The following is a 13,886-nucleotide window of genomic DNA, read 5'->3' on the forward strand; positions in this document are numbered from 1 at the left end:
TCCATGCATGAACCCACTATGTCCATAAAGTAGTCCGTATAATCACTAGACTTGTTCATTAAATATATGTTGAGACGTTATATTGTAAATCAGATTAGACATTCCTAGCATGCAAGTTAAAAAAAACTTTTTACCAGTTACCAGTTGTAGTAGGAATTACAATGCAGGCGATTTCGGCGCCACAGCTTTGCGCCCGGGGCGTATGCCCCGCTTGTTCCCCCCCTCCCCCCTAGTTGCGGCCCTGTGTACAGACTTGCTTAACTAAGAAAGGGTTTTAATTGTTTTCGAAGGATTAAAGTTTTAAGCCCAGAATGATTAGAGAAAGAGAGAATTGAATTTTGATAAATTGTGAATTGAGTGGCTTTTTGCAAATATGTTACAAAACAAAAGTCATTTTGTTGACATTTAGAATTAGTGTTTGAAGAAATAAAATAGCTCACCTATACAACATACCGCACTAATTTATGGCAGACAATACAAGTTCCATAGTGTATGTATGAGTTATTTAAGGATTGTTGCTATTTCTTGTTGTATTTACAGTGTAAAATGGTTTGTGAATTATTTTAATAGCAAGATGATACAGGTAGGCATTTTTGTGTAAATTTGTCATAAGGCAAATATTGTATGAAAATCAGATTTCATGGCTTTTTTGTGTTTTCTTTATTTTTTTCACGATCACAAAAATTGCATTCTCTCTTCACAGCTGGCAGGATTTTTCTATTACAGCACACATTTTAAAAATACACAATTAACTAATTAGAAGAGAAACAGACCTTACACTACTGCAGTTGGATGCGCGCCGATTGAGAGGCGTCCAAACATGTGGCGGTAGCCTCTCCCCTTGTCACACCACGTTAAAACTTAAGTTAGTTCCTGGATAGCCCTCGTACTTCCAACAAATATTGTTTTCTGGTTTAAGCTCATTGCGACAGCATATCTGATTGCTCTGTGCAACCGACGTTCTAAATCTGTAGCTAAATAACACACGACACATGCATCATCTTACTCCTACACAGCATTGTTAACAATTATCTTGGGTTGCACTTAATAGACCTAATGAGAATGTGATAGGGGGAAACACTAGATACATTTATAAACATTTGTGGAAATGTGCAGGTGCATGCTACAGCGAGAGAGTTTTACAAGGAATAATTAATAATGCTCGTTTTATGTAAAAATTGTAAGTAGTAATTCACATAATTTGTGGCCAGAAAGCAAAATTATCGTATTTACTCACGTATGGTTTGCAGATTTTATGCAGATTTTTTGTTTAATAAAATGTACTGCGACCCATATGTGAAAATTTACATTTTGGGTAATAAAAAAAAACAGCATTGCACTGTTGTGGTTGAATACTATATGCTTAAATAACTAGTCTGTGTTGGTTTTCAATAAATATGTCACGAGCAAATATAAATTGTTTAATTAAACTATCTCAGCAGCTAGTGTAAAGCGTCGTGAACTGTGCTGTTAAACTTCGTCTGCCGCCTGTTGTGCGGCTACCCAGCAGATGCCGGTAGCCGGTATGTGATGTGGCAGTCCGCCACTGGCTGGTGCTTGGCAAGAGGGGGAGTCTAAAAAGAAACCACCCAATGAGAAAGAGGGGAAGGGAGTGCGTGCGTGCGTGTGTGCGAGCGCATGTGGCCATGCAGCAGTTTTTATGGTTCTCCATCCCTCTCTAGTCATGAACTGGCACCGTACACAATCATCACAACAGGTTTTTGTGATGCAACTGTGTCCGAATATTGTTTTCACATTGAGATTTCCAAAGCATTCTACTGCAACGTTTCATTCATGACAAAACTGCTATAAAAGGCGTGCTTGTTTTTATTTAAGATACTGACAAAAAATATTGAGAAGGAAACAGCCTGCGGTCTTTTCCCTTTTGGGGGAGATGGGAAGGGAAACATGAGTATAAAAATAATGCACTCTTTTACTTTGTATTTTTATTTTGATAGTGTTAGGGTGAAAAGGTGAGGAGGGAGGAAGGGCCATTAAATATGAAGAAGGGAAAGATGAAGGACATCAGTGCCATTTCTTATGCAACAATAAGCAGACACATGACCACAAAGACTTTACTTGTATTCTACTGGAGACAGATATATGACGTGACCTAAATTCGAGGGTGACCCTTACAATGAAAATGTTAAGATTTTTTTGGTGCATAATTAAGTGTACGACCCATACACAGGGGGCAACCATTCTGCTGGTAAATACAGTATACAGTATAAAAAGACAATTTTGATCAGTGATGTTTTGTGTGCAAAGTATTGGCTGCTTCAATATTATAACCACACATCTACTTTTAACAGCTTCTACCCAGGTCAAAAATGATGATGATAGCATACCAAAAGTTAAGTATTTGGGATATCTTCTCAGTCGGGGATACAGATGGCGTAATTTTCCATAATTTCTTCTCATGCTGTTGATGGGATGTACACCAATTTTCTTCCTTATTAACATTTTGTACTCATCATCAACCAGCAAGAAATGACGCCTCCTCAATGCTATTATGCAAACAGATGGGAAGGAATAAAAGCTGTAGTTGTGTGCTCTTGTCGCTCATTTTATAGCACCTAGACGTGCTAAGTGATTTGCGCTCACATACCCCTCGCTCTTTAGTATGGCCAGAGCTAGGAGTGCACATTAATCAAAATATTTTAATTTCCAGCCATTGAAGTGTGTTTGTCGACTACCATTTTAACAAGTGAAAGATGCAGATAGCTATTCAGAAAAAGATAAGCTACCTATTTTTTTTCATATGTCATATTTAGGGATGGGTCAGTTCCACATTTCTTTGATCCCGATTCAAATTCATATTCCAAAATTTCCCTCTATTCTAGGTGCGATTCCGATTCTAATTCAGGAATCAAAGCACCGAAGAATCGACTAGCCCATCTGTAGTCATATTAAATTGTAGTATTTGATTAAGTTTCACTTCCCCCCGTTGCTATTGTGAGTGTAAAAGAATCCAAAGTTCATACAGATTAAAATGTGCACTACTTGTTATTTATGAAAACACTACTTCAAAACATGCATCAATTAATTGGTGTTATTATTTCAAAACCACTTACATATATTGAACAGCGCTACTTTGAGGAGCTGGTGTTTCCTCTGTTCTGATCCATTGGCATGCATATATGTAAGAAACTTAGCTACATAAAAATGATAAACTGTTAACTCATTACCCTTGGCATAGCTGCACATCAGTTCTAGCAATTCAACTGACAATGTGAAAGGATCATATCAACCAGAATTTTGAAAGCAAATTTAAGTTTAGCAATTTCAAATAGTTTTATAATATGTAGCCATCTTAATAAATAAATCAAATATTCTTTAAAAAAAAATATCAGAATGTTTATCAACTTGCAAGATGCATGCTAGTTATTATATGCCAAACTGCCTCCCTATTCAATGTCATTTAAAAACATTTAAGTAACAATTAACAACTATTCTAGAATGCAAGAAAAGAATGCATCTGAAAGGTTCTACATGTTGGATCCAGAGTGAAACAAGTGAATAATTGGTTCTATTTGCCTGTAAATGAATTGCAAATTACAAATTAACTATATAACTAATACTTTAAATTTGTATTTATAATAAACACACTTAAAAATCTTAAAATCATTGTTCAAGCAGCAGAATTTAATTTATTTATTCCTGTACTTGCACACGTTTAGCTGCAAAAGTGTTAATATTTTATCAAGTTGGTATACTGCAGGAAAAGCTAAGGCACAGGTTTTTTTTTTCTTTTAATAAAAAAAAAACAGATCACCACCAAAAAGTTATTCTTGCATCTGTAATGACATTAACAAACTTGGCAGTAGCTGAGTAGCAAGTGAAGCCAAGATTCTTAAGCATCCCACTCATGAAGGTGAATTAATTATAAGGTAGTAATGCTGGGTAATAACAACACTGAAAATGACAATATATAATTTATTTATGTTACACTTTTACTTCTGTGTGGACCTTATTTCACTAAGAAGAAATATGGTTTAAAAGAATTATCAATATGACAGACACACAGACGGAGCACAACTGTGATAGAATTTACATGTGTTAAATTTAAAATGACATCATTGAACAAACTTTTGAAAAATATACATGCTATACACTCTAAAACTTTTGTTCCAAATTTCTTAGACCCGCATTATTTTTTTTTATTTTGTGTGGTTTTCTTGTGTTTTTGGAACAATTTATCATCTACCTAATTTGAAAAAAATATATTGTGGACGGGTACATTGTGTTATTAAAACTACCGGACATCTAATTTACACCCATTGAAAATGGTTCTTTTTGCCTTGGGTAGGATTAAATTACTTTTTTTTTTTTTAACAAGACAATGTTTAAATTTTAATATCATCTACACAGCAAGAATTTAACATCATTGTTTATTTATGGGTTAATGGAATCATGAACACTGGCAACAGTGTGAAACATATCACATTTGTAAACTGAGTACCTATGCGAGCAGTAAACATTTATTCAACAGCTACTGAAAAGTACTGTCACTGATGATAAAAAATTTATTAGTAAGCAATTTGTATGAAGTAACTATTGGTACAAATAAATAATGTTATTCTGTTAAAATGGACTAGTAACATACTGTCTAGCCAGTGTATCGTTCATTTTTGTCAGAAATCACACGTACACATCTTGCATACACAATTGGCAGTAGAAAAAGTTATGTTCAAGTTCAAATTCACATCATTCATTCTCTTAAAGTAATATCTTTGTGATGTTCACTACACAAATATTTCAAGTCTACACATGTTGAGAAGCATTATATATAAATAGAAAAATTAAATGTAAAGTATTATCACATACATTAAAATAACTAATTATAATTCAACAATTCAGCATGTCTGCCACTCAAAAGTTACTTTGATAACATTATGGCAAGTTCCACCTCAACAGTCCCAAATAAACCTTCCCAATCCAATGTCTCTGGAGGTACATTTCATTTCCAACAACATGAAATGTGATTAATTATTTACACTTATAAAAACAAATATGTGGTATTCTCGTAAATGTACAGTTCTAAGCACTTTACGCGTCACATCCACTAATGTGCAAGCAGTAAGATATCTGTGCATTTCAACAACTATAAAAATATTATGCACAAATGAAAACAAAATTCTCCTGCCAGTCTAGGAATACTGCAGCAAGAGTACACCATGAACACCATGTAAAATCTTCAACCACAATCCACCCATTAATTTCCACCATTTGAAAGTAGTTATCTGTTGCTCTCATCTTCCTTCCACCAGATAACGTCGGCCATTCTGGCTGTTCACGAAGTACACATATCACAAGTTCAGAAAAATGGCACATAATCTCACAAAAAGAGTTTTTTTTCCACACCTCCAAAACTTAAAAATATAAAACGGATTTCATACAAAAGATAACGTGCCAGATTTATTTGTACGCAGTCCTGTTCGTAAAACACTTGTCTGGAAAATAAAATCTTTGTGGTGGAATGAAGGGTTGGCGCAAGTGCCCGGCCACCTCGGCGACGCGCTGGTCGGTCCCTCCTCCTCCTCCCCCTTCGCCATCCAGTCGCAGAACCGATACAGGGCAGCCTCCTGGCCTCGCATGGTTCCCTACCTCCTCGCGTCACTGAAACAACAACACACCAGTCGCACTAGGGTCGAATTCCACTCCCAAAGGGTGCCTGCAATCCACCTCAATATAGGAGCAGAACCACAAGAAATACGGTTTCAGACAAACACACAACCCTTTAAAAATTATAAACACACACACACACACACGCACATGCACATGCTTGCTCCCCCACGCATTTATTCCCCACCCCCACACGCTAGACATGTTAGTTTTCCGGAGAATTTATCCGGAAATTTATCTGCGAAACCGGAAAAATTTCCAACAAGTTTTGCTTTCACAGAAACACACATATAAATTTTATCAACTTATTTTATACAAACAGTACAAAATAAAACACACATTTCGTCGTTCTTTACAAACCTTTTGACTCGCTTAACGTTTGAGAAATGGGTGGAACCCATGTTACCTTCTACTAACATAGGAACCAAAAAATTGTTGTTCAAACAGTACCTAACAACCTACAAAAAATAGGAAAACTACCATATAACTACATCACACTATCTTAAATGATTTCAATTCATGTTGGTAATAGATTTTTTTTTTTCCTTTTTTTTTTCCCCCCCAATCACATATGCACCCAGCACTTCAGATCTCTGAAAGCCTGGGCGGTGCAAGAAATAGGTATACAACTGTCGATTTCTGGACTACACGTGTTTGATATGTCCTGCAAAGAATAACAAATGTATTGCCTATGATGTAGCTCTCAGGCTCTCCGAGATCTGTCACGCTGTATACACACGTTCAGGATCCAAACAATTTATGTCACAAAATGTTCTTTGCAGTGCTAAAAAAACATTCTGAGAACACTATCATGCCAAAGAATTTTTATCTGCCCTTTAGAGGTTTACTGGTCATTAGATAAGAAGAAATCAAAAATCGTTGTAACAAAAAATTTTCTGGATTGGTTAACTTATTAATTCATGTATTTAAGACTGTTTTTATCCTTCATAATAATAATTTGAGTGACTGAATGCTCTCATTCTATAAATTTGTGATTATAGGATTGTGCATTTTTGGTATAAAGTATTGATATAAAAAATTAGGCACATTATTTTTTTAATTTTGATAATAAATCTTCTAAATAAAAGTAAAGAAAATAAAAATGCTTGATTTAAATGAATATGAACCAAAAATTAATTTACATAAGAATAATGTTAGGAGTTAATTATATACTAATTTCAGGCATAAAACTGATCATTAAAACAATCAATAGGACCTAGAATGTAATATGACTTAACATAAGAGACAATCAAATATAAATCGATATATGATTGTCAGATGACAAAGATATCTCACAGATACGACAACTCACAATTCAAAATGACTTTCAAAAAATTTCACTGTGGCTTAGCTTATGTTGATTAATGTTTACTTTTTAATTATATCTGATTAAATTTCTGTACCAACAGTTTTAGTATAAATAATAATCGTACTAAACTTGCAATTTTATGCAATGTTTTCAAGAAGTCTTTGATGAATTTACCACACTATAAATAAACTTTTTTCTCTCTTCCATATTCTAGAAAGTACAAGAAACTTATGGTTCGGATCATAATGAAGTGAACTTTAAAACTTTTTTTTTGTTTTCATATCATTTTCATAAAATTTGTTAACTATATTGTTTCATTTCCTTTTGTAACTATCAGTGGTGTTTTATTTTTTAGTTCTTACCATTAAGGTCATGTAAATGAAACAATAATTGTAATTTTTTTATCTTAATGGTAAATCCTGCATAAAATAATTATTTTCATTTAATTATATTATAGTGATTAATCTATAATTGTAATGTTTATAATTAGGAATTTATAATGATCACCCACTTCATTTTTTTTATTGCATGATGAGTTCAATTATATCAAATTTTTTTTTTTAATATTATGACCAACTCATTCTCCTTTGACACCACAGCAACACAGTACAGTAATCAAAATTATGTCACATTTCTGAACCATTTAAAATTATAGACTCACCAGTCGACACATTCGGTTCAATGGCAAAGCTCGAATATTATACTAAAATGTAATGTTTTTAAATAATTGAATTGAATTAAATACTGAAAAAAATATTTGTTTTGGATGTCAACTTGCTAAGTGGATACTTTATCCTGCAGTGTGTATCACTATGCTGAACTCGGCTCGTTAAAATTTTAGCTAGGTACCTTCTAAACAACAACCACTAAAACCAAATTAAAACCAGACAGTTAAAACTACACCGAATTTGTCTCGTTAAAATTTTAGCTACCTTCTACACAATAACCACTAATACCAACCAAAACTGGACAATCAACAGCTGCAATACCAAAATCGTAACAGACTCGAATGTAAACCAATTAATGAGCACAAATATTACCTACTAGACTCATCTACAGCTAGGTGGTAACAGTCTTTCACCAAATCAGAATACATCACCTCCAATGTATTAAATGATACGTAGTACACCAAAGCCAAAGCCAAAGCCAAAGCCATCTTCCCGTTCATTAAGAGTCTTAACCTTTATTGGGTAAAAAAAAATTATCTATCAAAGTGAAAAAATACTACGGCGACATTACATAATGTCTGCTTATGAGTTATTCATGGGTTATGGAAAATTGAAATCACTAACTCTGGTGCAAGTACGTATCAATTTATTTCATCTGCAACTGATACATAATTGTAAGGGTTTGCGAGATTAAATTTTGTGCAAGCAAGCAAGTTAGAAGATAAGATATTCAGGAAAATAGAAAACTAATTCCAATGGAGAGAAATAAAAAAAAATTCAAGTGAAGAGCACGTAAGATGGAAAATTTCAAATAACCGAGACACTCTCATGCAATAGTATACTTTCGGAAGAGAGAGAGAACACATGCTTACCCTGGCCCCGGATAATAGTACGGTGGAGGTCTCTCATACTCTGTGGACAGGGGGGGACTATTGTAGCGGGGCGAGTTCCCGTTGGGGTAGTCCCAGTTCCTGGCAACACAGAACAAACGACCGCACCCGTTACAGACTTGCACGTAGCTACACCACCACACCGCAAGCATCTCCACAGCAACAGACCCCGTCTCAGGGACGGCACACAACTTGCACGTACACATTCCTAACTATTGAACAGGAACATGGCAGCAAGGAACAACAACGTTGTTTTCGTTATGCACAGCAGCCAAAGAAACGTTATTTGCGCCAACCATGCTGTGCTTCAAACTCTTACTGTGCTGCCAAACGAGAAAAGCACTTCTGGGCCAATGTAAACATAAGATGAATAATGGTACATTCCTCCTCACGCCCTTGCAGAAAGTGCAGATCATGCATGGAAGAAGTCATGCTTGCACAAGAAAAGAAGTGGGTATCCAACACTGCGGTGCAGATTCACCATTATAAATCAAAAGGCAATTAAATAGTTTTATCACTGTTGCAAAACAATCACTTGTGTGATTTTATTCATGCATCAAGACAACCAGACGTCTTGATATCCTTCGGCTGCCTACATAGTAAAATTTTCACAGGAGGCATCAAAAACACAAGAGAAATTTTGTTTTCAAATGACATGCAAATTACGTAGTGTGGCATTTACCTTGGGATTATACTTTTCTTTGGGTATGATGGTCAATGAGATAAGTCTTCTCCAACCTGATCCAGGCTGTCCAAGGTCACACAGCAAGTGCTCGAAGTAGTGAAAAACAAACAGTTCACCCGTCAGGCATTTCCCTGTGTTTCCCTTCCACCTCTTGTGAGCGCAGGACGAAAGAAGCTGACGCTCCCACCAGCCCGTGTTGTCTGCCAGCCGTGGGTGTCGTGCCGCAACGAACGACAGAAGGCAGGTTCCTCACTTTACGCCCCAAACGTTTGACTTTATCCCCTTCTGCCCAGGGAACTTCCTGCCCACAATGCTGTGTGCTCCATCCCATTCATCCCCTTCTGACCAACAGAGACGTCACATGGTAAAACATTGGACTCGCATTAGAAAAGCCTCGGGTTTGAATACCATTTCATCTATCCTGATTTCTGTTTCCCAAATCACTCCAGGTAAGTTTATATGATTACTTGGATAAATTCTTATTGGAGATCATAGAGATCAAACTCAATAGCTGAAGCTATTCTGTGAAAAAATTCCCTGCAGAATCAAATAAAAAGAACAGTTGTATAACAAAAAGTATTACTGCACACCGAAATCCTTTAATGACTATGCTATGTCTGAATCCTTCCCATATTTCTGTAGTATTTGTCCATTTCTGATGATCTCGTTAACAAAGTAAAACCAAAATAAATAAACAAAAAATCAACTTCTGGAGCTCAGCACATCTTCCCAAGACCAGGATTCATGTCCTTCGTGAGAAAATTCATCACAACAAGATCTGGTGCCTACTGCTTGCCGAATGAGTCCTTGCCAGACGGGTTTCCCACAGCAATTCTCGCAAGTCTTTCCTACAGACAAGAATCTATCTCTCTCTATCAGCAAGGTTATGATTGATATGATACCCATAACAACTCTCAGTGTAGACTCTCAATAGCAGGTTATCCCGGAGTTAAAGACGAACTGCCCCTTCACCTTACACCACAATGAAGCCAGGTGACTTGGTAGTAAGACACCCTCTCCTTCCAGAAAACCCAGTTCTGGATCCCTAGGTTCCACCATCTGGTTTCCTGAAATAGCTTCAGGCAAATGCTAGAATGGTTTCAGTCAGGGGTGTGCACAAGGTGTGGGGAAGGATATACACCCCCCCCTTCACCCACACAAATCCTAAAAAAATCTTTCATTCCCGCCAACACATGGGAAGGATTTGAAAGCAAACGAAGGGAGAAATGAATTATTATTTTTTAAATTATACCCTCTTTTTTTTAATCCCATACGGCAATGGTTCGTCTTATCAAAAATTATTTCAGATAATAGTTTTAGATAAAAATTATAAGAAAAAGAAACTATTTGTACATATTCAATGTTGTGCCCACAAAAGAGAAAAAATTTTTTGCCCCCTTTTTTTTTATCAACCCATTGCAGTTATGGTTGGTCATAACAAAAATTTGATCAGACTAAAAATTTTTGTATTACTCCTACGAGTTATAATATGTTCAAACAGATGAAATATCCACCATATTATGGGAGTTATAGCATTTTTTTTCCTTCAAAAAACCTTTCCCATTTCTACCCCTTTGATCTGATAGTGCCCATTAATGAACTTGACTGAGGTTTTCCAAATTTTTTAAATTTTATTTATCAGTTTGGAAGTGATGTGAAAAATTAAGACAGTTATTGTGTCCACAAAAATGTGATACATGTATATGTGAGTATGTGTGTGTGTGTGTATATATATAATCTTTTGAGTTGACGATGGTTTTGGGGTCAATGAACCATGAAACGAAAAACAATATAAAAAAAATTCCGGAAGTCACACCATGGTAACGGCTGCAATCGGTAGTATTTTTTGAAAACTACCAAAAAGACTCTTACTCCTAAACACAATGAACTATAATACCATTCAACAAAAAAAAAAAAAACATTAACTTGTGCAGAAAAATAATTTCAAAATATGTCTTATGTATATAATGAAATTATTTCATTACTTAATCAATGGCAAAGCTAAAACAATTAAAAAGAAAAATTTATATTAAATCCATGCTGCTTATGAAAATATAAGATTTGCAAGATAAGAGACCACGACCAGAAACCTGGTGTAAAACAATTTCTAGAGGATTCTTATTCTTACAAAACAATTCAAACAAAAAATTCAAATTCATTCAGTTTTAGGGTGTGCAATATGCACTAACTTTCTAATGAGCTTCGGGGGTACAGAGACAAACTAGACTTGTGGTAATGATACTAAGTACTACACAGAACAGAGTGAACAACGAACGAGCAGATGGATCTCTTGTGCCTTATGAGCCCAAGCATTTCTACAAACACAGCAGGATTGGGGGAGAAGGGGGGGGGGAGGGGGGAAGAGACTACAGCTGCCAGGGAACTACAGCACAGATGCGAGCAACGAGATACCACCAGTACTTGCGAGTGTGTATTAATTACTTGCGCCACTGTGCGGGGTCTGGCCACCTCGGGTGAGACAAGTACCTCCGCTTCATGGAGCTGCAAGAGAGAACAGCACTGCCCAGATCGCAGACAGACTCCGCCCGCTTCATGTACACGGAGCCCGACCTATTGGGAGCATCTGCATTGCTCCTCTCGCAAACATTCATTCTTGACCAAGACAAGACGTTTTGTCACAACTGGACAACCTACATGGGCTTATATAAAGTATTTATTAACAAGTATACGAGAAACTCCATGTGGTTGGGAGAAGTAGGGGGAAAACGGGCAACTGTACATGCAGTTGCAGTGTGTCATTCTAGATATATATCTCTCCTATCTCTCAATTATATCTACTAATCTCTCTATCCCTCTATATTTCTCTCTCAATATCTCTCTTTAAATCTCTCTCACCCTCAATTCCACCCACTGTCTATCTTTCCCTCTCAATTTTTCAGTTTCTATCCTTATCTCTCAATATATCATATATAAATCTCTCACTATATAAACACTGTCTCTCTTACTCTACCACATATCTCTCACATCTGTGTGGTTCACATCACTCCTAAAGTTATCTTACATCTCTCTCCATCTAATTAATATATCTCTCTGCTGTCATAATTCTTTCTGCCTGTCTCACATCTCTTCTGTGGCTCACATCTCTCTCTGTATCTATGTCTATAAGTGTGTGTATGTGTGTATCTGTCTGTCCTATATCTATGCATGCCTATATCTATGCCTCTATCGCTCTGTGTGTGTGCGCATGTGGTCATGTGTGCGAGTGTATGTTTTTTGTGTGTTTTGTGTGTGATTTTTTTGTGTGTGTGTGTGTGTGTGTGTGTGTGTATGAATAAAGCTATGTACATAGTGCAATAAACAATTTTAAGTACTGCATTTTCTGTATCTACAGGTGTTATAACCTAAGTAGTTAGTAAATTTTTCAGATTATAGCTTAGACACTGCTTCTAAACCTTCAGTCAAACACAGAAATTTTAAAGCATGTAAAAGTGAAATCAACAGACAGACACTAGAAAAAACTTACACTCATTTCTGTTACACAAACCACAGAATGTAACAGAGCAGACAATGGAGAAACATTAAGCTTAGTAGCAAATTAGTATGATGAGGCAGGCCGGCAATAAAAACATTTCAAACTGAGCAAAAATAAACGGCAAAAATTTCCACTACCAACATATACAACACCACATCTTCCTAATTGAAACAGAATCATGTCAAATTAGATAAATATCTTCTACGACATAAATCTGAATCAAGCAAAAATAACTAATTCTATCAAAGCCAAGAAAAAAATTGTTTTAACATTTCTTGGCATTCCAGCTCAAATGTGGCGTAACTTCAAATTTGACTTAAACGAGTGGAATGTATGTGTAAATGTTATAGATTATACAAACATCTTCATCCCCTGCTAATTTATGATAGTGCCAGAAATGCATTAATATAAATATAGATTCAAAAACACACAATTTAGGCAATTGACTGATGCTTTAGCCTTTTTTGACTATATGGAAATTTTGGTACTCGGATGGAAATTGCCCCCAACATTGCCTGGTGTCAGGCCTCAAGTGTGACTGGTTTAGAATCCCAAATTTCTCAAGACTGTATGTTTGATTAAGGGGCCCGCCTAGTCTGGAGGGAGGATGATAAGTGTAACGCTTGCTAGTGTATCTAGCGCGGTGATGCTTCCAAACGCATGGCTCAGAACTGGCGCGCAGTCTTCCATCGTGCATAGGCCAGCTATTTTCACCCTCCAACTCATCTGCATACTATACAACGGAAGCAACGATGCCATAAAGGAATGCACTTCATTTCAAAATGCTTGCAAAAATGTTTTCCCCATACAAAGCACAAACATTCTGCATTGCGTATATATGTAGTTATGTATATCAATAATTTCTAAGTTTTAATTTTTTTTTCTGGTGAGTAAACACAAATTATTTAGTAACCTCCGGTGAAGTTCTATTTAAAAGCCACTATGCTTGGGTTGCTTGGCAAGACCCCACAGGGAGCAGGCAGGAGGGTAAGGGAGACGGCATACTCCACATTGGTCAGATCCATGACGGGGTATGAGGCTGTGGTCTGGGACGCCTACCTAGTGACCGAGGTAAAGGAGCTGGAGAATGTGCAGCGTACAGCAGCGAGTTGGGTGATAGATATGTGGAGAAGGGAAGGGCAAGAGAGGGAATGCATAGTCCGTTTGAGATGATTAAAGAATTTGGTGTGGGAAGCATTACGGTTGAGGATGAGGG

At 36.3% G+C, this 13,886-nt stretch overlaps 1 protein-coding gene across 11 annotated transcripts in view; it reads right to left on the reverse strand.

Moving 5' to 3' along the window:
- Positions 1 to 3,922: 3,922 nt before the first annotated feature.
- LOC134537674 (prominin-1-A) overlaps positions 3,923 to 13,886 on the reverse strand; it is a 224,089-nt gene continuing 214,125 nt past the window's right edge. For 7 of the 11 annotated variants that reach the window (XM_063378377.1, XM_063378376.1, XM_063378372.1 and 4 more), the window contains 2 exons: positions 8,475 to 8,573; positions 3,923 to 5,619 (listed from right to left, as the gene is read on the reverse strand). In XM_063378377.1, coding sequence (XP_063234447.1) covers positions 5,604 to 5,619; positions 8,475 to 8,573 — 115 coding nt within the window. In that variant the 3' untranslated portion in view covers positions 3,923 to 5,603. The remainder of the gene's footprint in view (positions 5,620 to 8,474; positions 8,574 to 13,886) is intronic. The other 4 variants (XM_063378381.1, XM_063378380.1, XM_063378379.1 and 1 more) reach the window with 1 other exon arrangement.

Source organism: Bacillus rossius, chromosome 12 (assembly GCF_032445375.1).
Source record: "Bacillus rossius redtenbacheri isolate Brsri chromosome 12, Brsri_v3, whole genome shotgun sequence".
Classification (NCBI taxonomy): domain Eukaryota; kingdom Metazoa; phylum Arthropoda; class Insecta; order Phasmatodea; family Bacillidae; genus Bacillus; species Bacillus rossius.